Source organism: Mauremys reevesii, linkage group 7 (genome assembly GCF_016161935.1).
Source record: "Mauremys reevesii isolate NIE-2019 linkage group 7, ASM1616193v1, whole genome shotgun sequence".
Classification (NCBI taxonomy): Eukaryota; Metazoa; Chordata; order Testudines; family Geoemydidae; genus Mauremys; species Mauremys reevesii.
The window spans coordinates 94,646,079-94,658,100 of NC_052629.1; the positions used below are offsets into that span (position 1 = coordinate 94,646,079).

Consider the following 12,022-nt stretch of genomic DNA (forward strand, 5'->3'; position numbering starts at 1 on the left):
ATTGTGGCAGGCCTTTCTGAAATGCCTGCCAACAGGACTGAAGTCTCAAGAGCACCTAATCTGGCATCTTTCATGCAGCTAAGATTCCAGACTCCTCCAACAGAAGGAATGCTAATTGGCTAAGATCTGAACACTGGGGAGGATTTAGACTGGATAAAGACTTTTTTCCATGTAGCAGATGGCTCGTCCAATGAGTATTCCTCAGAGCAGGGGTCAGCAACCTTTCAGAAATTATGTGCCAAATCTTCATTTATTCACTCTAACTTTAGGTTTTGCGTCCCAGTAATACATGTTAAGGTTTTTAGAAGGTCTCTTTCTATAAGTCTATAATATAACTGAACTATTGTTGTAAGTAAAGTAAATAAGGTTTTTAAAATGTTTAAGAAGCTTTATTTAAAATTAAAATGCAGAGCCCCCTGGACTGGTGGCCAGGGCCCGGGCAGTGAGTGCCACTGAAAATCAGCTCATGTGCTGTCTTCGGCACCTGTGCCATAGGTTACCTACCCCTGCTCTACAGCAACACAATGAACAGTTCTAATCAGCTGACAAAACTCAGCATTAATAGTGACTGTTTCTGGGGCCATCCTTGGTCAGATCACCTTATTTTAAGACAAGGGACCATTAGAATAGATCATATAGTGTGACCTCTTGTGTATCACAGGCCATTAAACTTCACCCAAATACCCTTATGTTGAGCCTGATGACTTCAGTTGAGGACTAAAATGTTTTAGTCCTCATGTTCTGTGTTTGAGACAGAAGTCTCCCAAGACTAGACTATGGCCACACTACAGAACTTAGAGCATCTGCAGTGGCACAGCTGTAAGCCAGGGGTAGGCAACCTATGGCACATGTGCTGAAGGCAGCACGTAAGCTGGTTTTCAGTGGCACTCACACTGCCCAGGTCCTGACCACCAGTCCAGGGGACTCTGCATTTTAATTTAAAAGTTGAAGCTTCATTTAAAATTAAAAACCTTACTTTACATACAATAGTTTAGTTATATATTATAGACTAAGACCTTCTAAAAACATTAGAATGCATTACTGGCACATGAAACCTTAAATTAGAGTGAATAAAAGACTCGGCACACCACTTCTGAAAGGTTGCAGACCCCTGCTCTAAGCTGATGGGAGAGTGCTCTCCACCCCAACATAATTATTCCAGCCCCCTGATGAGCAGTGATAGTTATGCTGCAACACTGCCTACACCAGTGCTTAGATCAGTGTAATTTAAGTAGTACGGGGGTGGAGGGGTGGCTTATTCACACTCCTGAGTGACATACCCACAAGCTATAGTGTATATAGCCCAAGGCCCACCAATGCCTGAGGCCCCTGTGACAGCAGGGAATTAGCTGAGACATGATTAGGTGATCTCAGCAGGTGACCCAGACCCCCTTGCTGCAGAAGGCCAAAATACCTCAAGGTCCACGATAATCTGACCTAGGGGAAATTCCTTTCCTACATCAAATCTGGTGATCAAAGACAGACTCTGGCACATGTGAGCACAGGCTAGCCAGTCAGCTAAGTCAGGATTCTTTGCACCACCTGAAAGCACCATTCCAGCCTCTCATGTCTGAAGTCCTCATACCCTCAGTCATTGCTTGGACTGCGCACACACCATCCTTACATGTAGGAATTTATACTAAGTGCAACTGTCTCTACAAAGGGAACAGAAGAAGATAAATAGGCCACCTAGCAGCCAGGCTTGGAGGCATGAAATGTCAGCCATGGAGAATCACAACTATGTACCTGCATCATTAGCACAGGCTTCCCCCATGCAAGCCAAACCTGAAGCACTAGCACAAGACCATTCGCTGCAGAGTATGTCCCAATGAAAGTTTAGAAATTAAAAAAAGGAATTTCAGACCTTGTTTTCCTACAAGATGTTCTGGGGACTGAAGTGACCTGCCTATCCCTCTAAAGTGGCTCAAAAGTCTCACTACAGGAATAAGATACAGCTAAACTCTTACATTACAAATTCTGTGGTTTGTAAGGGGGAGGGGTAGAATTGTTCTACAATTCATGGTGCTTTGTTTAGTGTTACATCCTGGTTTCTTTCTGACTAGGGGCAGCAAGAGCCTTATCTTTGAAAGCAGTTTCCTGCAGGCATTACTAGTCACTGGAAAAAAATATCAGTTTGGAAAGGCTGATGTGATTAATAAGCAAGACATTTTCCTTCCGGCCTTTGCCATAACCAAGAAGCCACAAATACAGCAGGAGCTTCTGGAGCAGTGCAATCGAATGCCAGGATTTTGATACTCAGGAAGAGCCAAACTAAGTTACAAGACTCTGCAGAGATCTGAACAAGCTGAGAGATGGACACGGAAGGGAGTGCACAGGGACCAGCCTCTGCACAGAAGTGACAAGCCCAGTTTCTCTGCTGGGGAGTAGTCACAGTGGAGTGCTTTGAAGCCGTGTGGGGTACAGAAGAGGAGTGAAATCCTTTGGCAGAAACATTGAGAACCCAATAGAAAGAAACTGAAACACTAGGTCAACGTCAGGCACTTGCTAGAGTCAGACCTGGATCATAACCAGCACTAGGCCAATAGACCAATAAAAGGCCTGAGATTTTGAGTCAGAAGTTGTGAACCAGTGGGGCTAGAGGTAAATATTTATGCTGCTTGGGATCCAGAAGAGCTAGGTCAGTACAGAGCATTTGCCTCTAGAACAGTGATCCCCAAACTTTTCAGGGTCATGTCCCCCCCCTCACCCGCTGGGGTGAGGCCAGGAATGGGGCAGTGGACAGAGGTAAGGGGGCCAAGGCTGGAGCCACAGGTGGAGGTGGGTCTGAGACCAGGGCCAGGTGTGGAGCTGCAGCTGGGCTGCAGTCAGCCCAAGGCTGTGGGTGGGGCAGGGCCAGGCCCTGCCATACACCCCTGAATCCTCCATGACAGTTTGGGGACCTCTGCTCTAGAAGGAAAGGAAGGCTAGTCTTGTGGTTTTGGAAATGGGCTGGGATTCACAAGATCTGAGCACTAGTCCCAACTCTGCAGACTTGGGCAAGTCACTACTGACTCAGTTCTCCCCCCGCCCCTCCATAAGATGGGGATAAATACTCCTTTTCTCACTTTGCAGTCTTATTGTACCAGGCCCTGTGCACACACGAAGATGGCCCCTGTCCCAATCAACTGTGACTTCTAGGAGCTATGCATGCCAACAGATTAGTACTCAGAAGTTGCTGTCAAAGAAGAGGTGGCAAAGGAATTTAGCTGGAGGGATATTTACTCTATACTCTGACACGATGTTGACAGTTTAACAATTAAAACAAAAATTGTATTTTGAATCTCAACATGGCATTAAACTGTCTGACCCCTACCTTCCATGATTTCCTATTTAAATCCAGTTGTGGGAAAGTGCTAAAAATTAAGTTCTGCCAAGCCTACTTATAACTAGGGCAATCAGAAGTCAGCCTGTCCTGCCTTCTTTACACTGGGTTCTCAGAAGAAGGTCAAGATATTGGTGTTTCTCCCAAGGCACTCCAGGCACTTAAAGGGGCCAGCAGCTCTGGGATGGGGACTAGAGTTGACAATGCTGCTTCAGGTTTCTACCTTAAGTTCATCTATGCAGGAGACAGCCACTCTGACTGGCTTCCTGAGAGCTATCAAAATCCCCCAGGAACTAAGGATCATCCCCAATTCCACCACCTTGAGCTCATTCTACAGGAAGCTAGCTTCCAGGCTCAGATGCCACTTGGCTTTAGCACTCCAGAGGTCTCATGGCACCAACAGGTGCTGCAGGCTACAGCTGAGGAAGACATTTCTGAGGCATCACTGCACACATCAAGCAGTAATATCTGGAAAACTGTCCATTGAATCTAGTGTACCCAGTGTGGTAAAAGCATTAAGCTGAAGAATACTAGAATGGGAGTCAGTCAAGTGAGAGCTGAAGTGTCACTTGTCAGGCTGGAAGAAAGGTAACTCACCAGAGCACAGAATGGGGAGCCAGGACTCCTGGGTTCTCCTGTCTATAGCCAGTAGGTCTAGTGGTTTAGACCGGGAGTTATTTGATGATCAGGAAACTAGGATTCTATTCCCCATCCCTGCTGCTCACCTATCTTACACAAATCACTTCCACCCTGTGCCTCAGGTTTTCCACCCAAATCTGTAGGTCACTATTGTCCCTGTCCTATCACCCAGAGGGCTGGTTTGCTGAACTAGTGAGGCCCTACGTTCAACTCCATTGTATGTGTTGGTCTGGATGCAACATGATCACTTTTGACCAGTACATCTAATTCTAACATTTCAGGGAATGTTGTAGGCATCAATGGGTAAAACTATTGATTTTAGGGGAAAATGGGGGGGGGAGAGAGAACATGAAGCCACTGCCATATTTAACACAGCCACAGCTTCAAGCACCTCTGCAATGTCTATAGATCAAACACCTTCAAGTATAACTATATTCCATCTCATCTCTGTTCATGACCACAAGAGTATCATGGGAACACCTTGAATGAGGTCTCATCTATTTTGGGTATATACTGCTGCAGAGAGTTAGCCCAAGCTCTTAGCCATGTGTTGCCCCTAGCACCCTACTCCCATCATATACAAAACCCTCTCACCCAGGTTTACAGGGACTTTCAGCTGGCCTGGCTGGGGGTTAGAGTCCAGGTTCTGCCTTCACTTGGGCTGGTAAGCCACCCTGCAGTGAGGACAGGCTAAATCACTCAAGTACTATTAGTCCTCCAATGCCTTCCCACAATTCCCTCTGTGCCTAAGACAGATGAATTCTCACAATTCACAAAAAACAAAGTAGCATAGACTGTTATACAAAGCACCATGGGATGTGCCATCACAAATCCTAATGATCTGGGGAATGCAACAGCTGCAAAGACAGTAGTGCAAGTATGTCAGCAGCCATGCTGCAAGCTAATTGGCCTTAACTATCCTGGGTGCTTGTCACCTAAGATCTCCACAGTGAATACATGCCCCTAGCTTACACTGCTGCATCCCACATTAGGGATTTGAACTCAAGCTTGTTCAACACTTGCTTTACACTGGTTCTGCTTGTAAGAGTAGTAACAAGATTAAGCAAGGGCTAAACACATCTGAGGTTTACATCAGTTTAATTAGATTTAGTTGAACAGGTGCAGCTTTTCTGATATGAGCATGAACATGCAAACTCAGCCAGCCATTGTCCCTACTTCCAGTACAGTGGAGAGGAAAGGAAACAGACCACATACACTCATTTTGAGAGGTGGCTCAGCTAAGTAACTCATTTAAATGATCTGACATGCTTTGTGAAGCATTCTCAGCAGCATGCTTCACAATTAACTAAGGTGGGAGGGTGTCATCCCCATTTTATGCTACAGGAAGAGGCACATTAATTAAGCTACTTACCCCAGAGCAAAGGCAGAGATGGGACTAGAACCCAGGAGAGCCAACTTGCCAGCTCTAACCATTACACTGCATTCCTCAGTCTAGAAATAGAACCCAGGAGTACTGACCCCCCAACAGCCAGCTCTTATTTCATGTCTATTAAAATTACTAGCCCCACACACAGCAAGGGAGCCTCTATTCTAAATAGGACAGACAGGGTGAGAGGGGAAATGACTTGCCCTGGGTCACAGCAGAACCAGGAATAGAACCACTCCTCTCAACTCCAAGTCAAATGCCCTAGCCACTAGACCAAGCTGCTCTTCCTCTAAACAGCCTTAAAGCATTGACAACCCAACAAGTGATCCTGCATACATCCAGGAGGTGCCATGCCAGCCTCCCAAGATGAACTGGACTTGTCCACTCCAGAACCATTGTATTAGGACATCAGATGCTGAGACTTAACTGTGAAGCTGAGACAATGCTCCTCAGACCTACTTCAAGTTAGTCTTCGGGCAGACTGTCCAAGTGAGGGATCACCTCTGCTGACACTATTCTCTTCCAAACCCAAAAAACCAGAGAACATTCACAGCTCCCAAGACACCAGACAGCTCCAGAAAGCCAGACTAGCAGTGGGTTTTAGCCACCAGTGCAATATGATTTACAGTGATGCCAATCATTTCTATACTAGGCGTTACATGGGGGCAAATCTCAAGCCTTGGTAGACAGAGAACAAGGAAGGTTAAGTGGATGACTTAAGCATGTCAAGCTATTTAGCCTTTAAGGTAAAACAAATCCAGCTGCCTTTGCTTGGAGCAGTAAGCTGCTGCTGTTGTACCAAATGCTTTGCACACATGTACTTCAGACCACATCTCTAAGAAACCAAAAAAATGGAGGGATAGTCAAGTTTGGCTCAAGCTAGTCTGTTTTTCTATTATGTGGTATCTCCGGTTTCATGCTTCAGGGCTCCATGGTCCCACTGGTCTGTCAGATCCAGTCTGGAAATTCTCATACAATGTAGGCACTGGTATGCATTTAAAGCAAACAATTACCTCTGCTTATGCGTTGCTTCTCTCCTGAGAGGATACCAGGTGTGTCAATGATACTGATGCTATCCAGGACAGGGTTGGGTAGTTGGGCACACATGAACCTACATGAGAAGAGATATTCAATTAGAGAGGCTGGGCACTTTCCTTCTGTGGCATGTAAAAGATCAGAGGCAAGAAAAAAAAAACAAAGAAGATCAGCCATGTGGTCAAGGCTGTAGGCTGGGTCTGAGGCTATCTGGATTCAATTGCAATCCCTAAGTGACCAGGGCAAGTCTCCCTCCCCTCTGCTGCCCCCAGCAGACACTGCCTTAACTCTATCTGTAAGGCAAGGAGAGTTTTACCTAACAGGGTATGGTGAGCATAAATCCAGCCTCAGATATATGGGAGGAGTGCTAAGCTAGACAGCAGGCTCTTCAGGGAAGGGGCTGTCATTTATTATGTTTGTACAACACTAGCAGAATGGGCATCTATAAGTCACTCCACCTCTGATTCACTGTTTTATAAGTGGCTACCTTGAGGTGCATCTCTTGCATTACAAGTATGTGAAAGAAACTGGAGAGAGTCTCTAGCTTCTTTGGCAGATTTACTAGCAGTTGTGACCAATTTTAAGCTACCAATGTATCAATTTTCTTTAAATTAAACCTGGAGTGTCACATTAGTACATCATCTACAGAGCAACACACCTGCTCTTCAGCCTTATATGCATAAAGCCACTATGTAAAAAGTCTATAAGGTTAAGGACAAGGGAGCCATACTGGAGCAGTGCTGTTAAGAGACATTTCTATTAAACCCCAATGACAACAACAGACTTGCTCTTCAGCTGGTGTAGATCAGCTTCAATGGAGTTCTGATTTACACCAGCCCAACATCTAATTTGTCACTTTTAATTAAGCTATTCTTCTCTGGTATCTGAAACCTTTAAGCCCAATAGTGAAATGTTAGATGCAAGTAGCACTGTGAGTCATTAGGAATATTAACTGGAAATGTCAGTCAATACTGCAGGTTAGTGCACTTTATACATTCCAGCTGTTGACAGAGTGGCAAGCTTGATGCCAAAACAGCATTTTTTTTTTAGAGGAAAGACTGACAGATTTTAGAATTCCACACTTAACCTTTCCACTGTGCCAATACTATTATCAGTAATTTAATGCTTCCATTCACTGTTTCCTAACTTTTGATCAGATCTTCTCTTGAAGATGAGTCATCTAAAAGAGGGAGAATTTGCTGGAATTCATTTATTTTTCCCCACTAGGCAGAACTGGCAAGATCTTTAGCTTGTTCTTATTTCAGAAGTTGAGTCCACTGCAATTTTAGTTGCTCAGTGGAGTCAGCAGCTCCTTTCTGTTGGGAGGAGATTTCAGCTAGCTATGCAGAAAGGAAGAGTCTGATCAACTACAACAGCAAAGCAATCCTGCTGATCTGACATGGATTTCATAAAGAGGCAGGAAATCTCTCAACTCCTGCACAAGACTCATTGTAAACCTTAATCCCTAGTGCAGGGGTAGGCAACCTATGACATGCGCACAAGCTGATTTTCAGAGGCACTCACACTGCCTGGGTCCTGGCTATCGGTCTGGGAGGCTCTGCATTTTAAATTTAATTTTAAATGAAGCTTCTTAAACATTTTGAAGCCTTATTTACTTACATACAATGATAGTTTAGTTATATATTAGACTTATAGAAAGGACCTTCTAAAAACATTAGAATGTATTACTGGCACACGAGACCTTAAATTAGAGTGAATAAATGAAGACTCAGCACACCACTTCCAAAAGGTTGCCAACCCCTGCCCTAGTGTTTCAGAACAGATTGAGCAGTTTTAAAAGCTGGACATTTCTACATTTTCTTCTAGACACCAAAAAAATCCTAGTTTCAAACTGCATGCCTTGCTGCTCATACACAGACACTGTCAGCATAGTGATTATAGCACAGCAGTGGGGGTAGGGGGAAGAAAAACAAGGACATGAGGATAAACCTGTTACTCCTTTGAGCCTAGAGATCCCGGAGTGCTCCTTTAAGGAGCTTTAGGATGAATGTAAGAGACAGACCTTTGTTATATGCCAGCTGAAGAACCCACTGGCTAGGACAGTTAACAGATTAAAAGGATAGTGTATTAAAGTTGCCGTACCCAACACACTAGGCCATCAAGATGAGACAACTTGGGTTAAGCATTAACACTCCTCACTCTCCTCCAACAGGGGGATCAGAGGCCAACATTCCAGAGGCCCATTTAACACTGATGTTTAAAGGCCATCTAGAATTGGTTTATAAACAAGCCAGCCCACAAACAGCTAGTAGAGCCTGACCTAGAATTGTCCAAAAGGCATCCTTCCGGGCAGAGAGGAAGCAGCCATGAATAGAGAGGGGCCCTGATCATGAGTTCAAGCTGCATGCTATGCTACTAGTATGGCTTTCAAGTGTTTCATTCATGCCTTCCTGCATCACACCCTTGTGGTCAGCTATGAAATCATCTTCTATCACCAAGGGCAGGGAACCCATTTCTGGATGATTATGAGAACCTGTGGCTGGATATGCCTGAATTACCCACTTCCTTATGGGTTTCACTTTGTCACAATTTTCTATTTTAATCTCACTCTCTCCCCTTTCAACTACAGAAGCAGCCACATGCTAAGAAATGTCCACTAATATTAGGCTTCAATCAGCCCCTTAAGGCATCAGAACATTTCCATGCCCCCCAGTATTATGGAGGTCACACCTTTGCACAAGACCAGGGAAGCCCAAGGGGAAACCCATCCTAAAATAGGTATTGGTTTAGTTGGAGAGAAGTTAGACTTGGTAACTCATTGCTTTGGGGGTGAGAAAGCATCAAGCAGCTCAAAGTTACAGCAGGCATCGGGAGACCTGTGTTTTACCCCCAGCTGTGGAGAGGCTTGGCTGAGTCACTTCAACCCTGCCTCTTAGTTATTCCATCTGTAAAACAGGGATGTTACCTTAAGAGCTTGGAGAGCTCTAAGTGGGTGTTTCAGTTAAATCAGGCCCCTTTACATTGCCAACAGCTATTATAGGTGCCAACAGTATTGAGCAAGAAGGGACTTCCCAGCTGGTACAGAGGCTTCATGCAAGCCCTGGGAGCAGGGGTACATGGCAGGAGTACTCTGCAATACTTCTGCTTCCAAGGGAGCTCCTGAACCCCCTTGCAGGACCAGAGAATTGGACTTTGAGTTATGAAGGGATGCTGTCATGTTAAGAGACTTTTAAAATTAACTATGTCCCCTTTTTAAGAGTTACTATCTTTGGTTTTGAGGATTGGAGTCTGGGAAGTTTAAATTAACTTGCTTTAATATTAATTTTTCCTCCCATTTCAGCTTGGGAAAACACCCAGTCAGTTTCATGTTTGTTTAGGGTCAGTTGCTAGTCAATTTCATTCAGAGCCCCCTCCATGCACCAGTCAGAGGTGGCCAAGATAACATTGCTATCGAAATCTGAGACACTGCTGGGAAGGCATCACTATGCTGTTCTGCACAAAAATCCCCTTCTGCCTGAGGCCATTCAGAGGCAGAAGACTGCCTATGGGCAGGGAGGGAGTTAAGAGAATTTGGCTGCAGAGTTTATAGGGTGAGGCATCCAAGAATTATGCCTTAAAGCTGCAGTTGTCAAACTTTTGGCCTCAGGACCCATTTGTAAACGTTTAGGGCCTGTCACGACCCTGTAAATAGTCTGGTGGTGGAGGCCCTCGGTGGTCTCAATTAGGTTCTGCTCAGCATTAACTGTACAATGGCAGCTCCCCATCCCCACCTACCAAGGTACCACCCCAGTGACCATGTTCCTCAACAGATGAAAGCCCCAACTCTAGCTTTAGAGAGGGGGTATTATGTAGAAGTCGGTACAGGGATCTGCATGAAGAAGGTTGCCATAAGTCTGGGGGCTGACAAGTATTGTTGGCAGTCTCCCCCCCCCCCACATCCTTTCACACCAGGGTCTCACCTCTTGGAGATGGTACTAAGCTCAAGCTGGAGGTGCCATGCAGTGCCACTCATGCCCACCCACCAGCCCAGACTCACCTATTGAATACGGCGCTGGGGGGGCCTGCAGGTGAGTGGGGCACTGCAGGTCCCCCCCATACTCAGGCTCTCACCTGTTGAGGGTGAGAAGCTGGAGGCTGCGGTGCCAAGACTGGCCACGCAGGCCCCAGGCAGCCCTCACCTAGGGAGAAAGGCGCTGAGGGGCGCCGCAGCCTCCCCGCCCCTTCACGTGGGGAAGGAAGGAAGGCAGGCGGCGAGCGACGCTGCAGGCCCCCGTGCCCCCCCGCTCACCTGTTGAGAAAAGCGTTGCCGAAGGAGTTGAGCTTGCGGAAGGGCCGCCGCGGGTCGACCACCAGGGCGTTGCCAGGGACGACGCCCTCGGTCTCGCCGCCCATGACGGCGATGAAGGAGTCGGTGGTGGGCTCGGGCCCGATGCGCATGCCCGGGAAGTCCTGCTCGATGAGGTGCCGGATGAAGGTGGTCTTGCCGGTGCTGTACTGCCCCACCAGCAGCACCATGGGCTTGTTCTCCCAGTCGGCCGGCTCCAGCGCCGGGGAGTGGAAGTCGTGGAAGCGGTAATACTCCTCCAAGGGCAGCAGCTTGGTGGCGTAGAGCTGCTTCAGCCCCTCCGAGACCGTGCGGAACAGCTCCGGCTCCTTGCGCCGCCGCGCGTCTTTGCTCACCCAGCTGAACATGGCTGCGGGGACTGGAGGGGCGGGGAAGGCTGCGTTACAAGCGGGGACGGGAGCGCGACAACGAGGAGCGAGCCAGCAACGCCCACCACTGTGCTCAGCCGCCTGCCACTGAATGAAACACCCCCCTCAGAGCCTGCATTTATACGTATCCCCGCCCCTCGGCCACGCACCTGACAAGCTGATTGGTGCCCGTCCGTTGGGCCGCTTCCGCCCCGCTCCCTCATCCCCAAACGCTCCTTGGCACAGCGCCACGATCGTAATGGCGTCACTTCCGCCCCTCTCGTCCGCCTTTTGCCTTTCGCTGCCCTCCATGACAGTTACCGAGGTGGAACTCCGTCCCCGCCCCCCACTAGTTGCCATGACAGTTACTGAGGCAAAACTAACCTCAACCATTGGCTGATGTAGGATCATGTGGTATTCAGGGACCTCAGGGGTTTGACCAAAGCCACAGTTACAATGAGGGGTTGCTATATTCACCTTGCATCCGACGAAGTGGGTATTCACCCACGTCTGTTAGTCTAAAAGGTGCCACAGGATTCTTTGCTGCTTTTACAGATCCAGACTAACATGGCTACCCCTCTGATACTTATATTCACCTTGTGCTTTCTCGCCACCCCGTTGGCCCGACTCCCCCCACGCTGGGCGTCTTGGATACCATTGTCACTGAATCAAAATCTCCTCACACCAACCCCTGACTCCCCCATCAAAATCAACCCCCAGCCCCGACAGTGCCCACCGAAATTAGGGGTTGCCAACCCTCCAGGATTGTCCTGGCATCTCCAGGAATTAAAGATTAATCTTTAATTGAAGATTATGTCATGTGAGGAAACCTCCAACCAAAACTGGCAATTCTATCTCGAAATCAACCCCAAAGCCTCTGACACTGTCCACCTAAATTAGAGGGACCAGATAGCAAGTGTGAAAAATCAGGACAGGAGGTGGGGGGTAATAGGCACTCATATAAGAAAAATCCCCAAATATCAGGA

General features: G+C 47.1%; 1 protein-coding gene across 2 annotated transcripts in view; it reads right to left on the minus strand.

The window, feature by feature from the left end:
- The window catches only part of EHD1 (EH domain containing 1), a 33,174-nt gene that overhangs the window by 19,847 nt on the left and 1,305 nt on the right, over positions 1 to 12,022 (minus strand). Inside the window, exons 1-3 of one of the 2 annotated variants that reach the window (XM_039481188.1) lie at positions 11,207 to 11,224; positions 10,633 to 11,047; positions 6,362 to 6,459 (exon numbers count right to left, since the gene is read on the minus strand). In XM_039481188.1, coding sequence (XP_039337122.1) covers positions 6,362 to 6,459; positions 10,633 to 11,036 — 502 coding nt within the window. In that variant the 5' untranslated portion in view covers positions 11,037 to 11,047; positions 11,207 to 11,224. Of the gene's footprint in view, positions 1 to 6,361; positions 6,460 to 10,632; positions 11,048 to 11,206; positions 11,225 to 12,022 lie in introns of those variants that run through there. The other variant, XM_039481189.1, reaches the window with a different exon arrangement.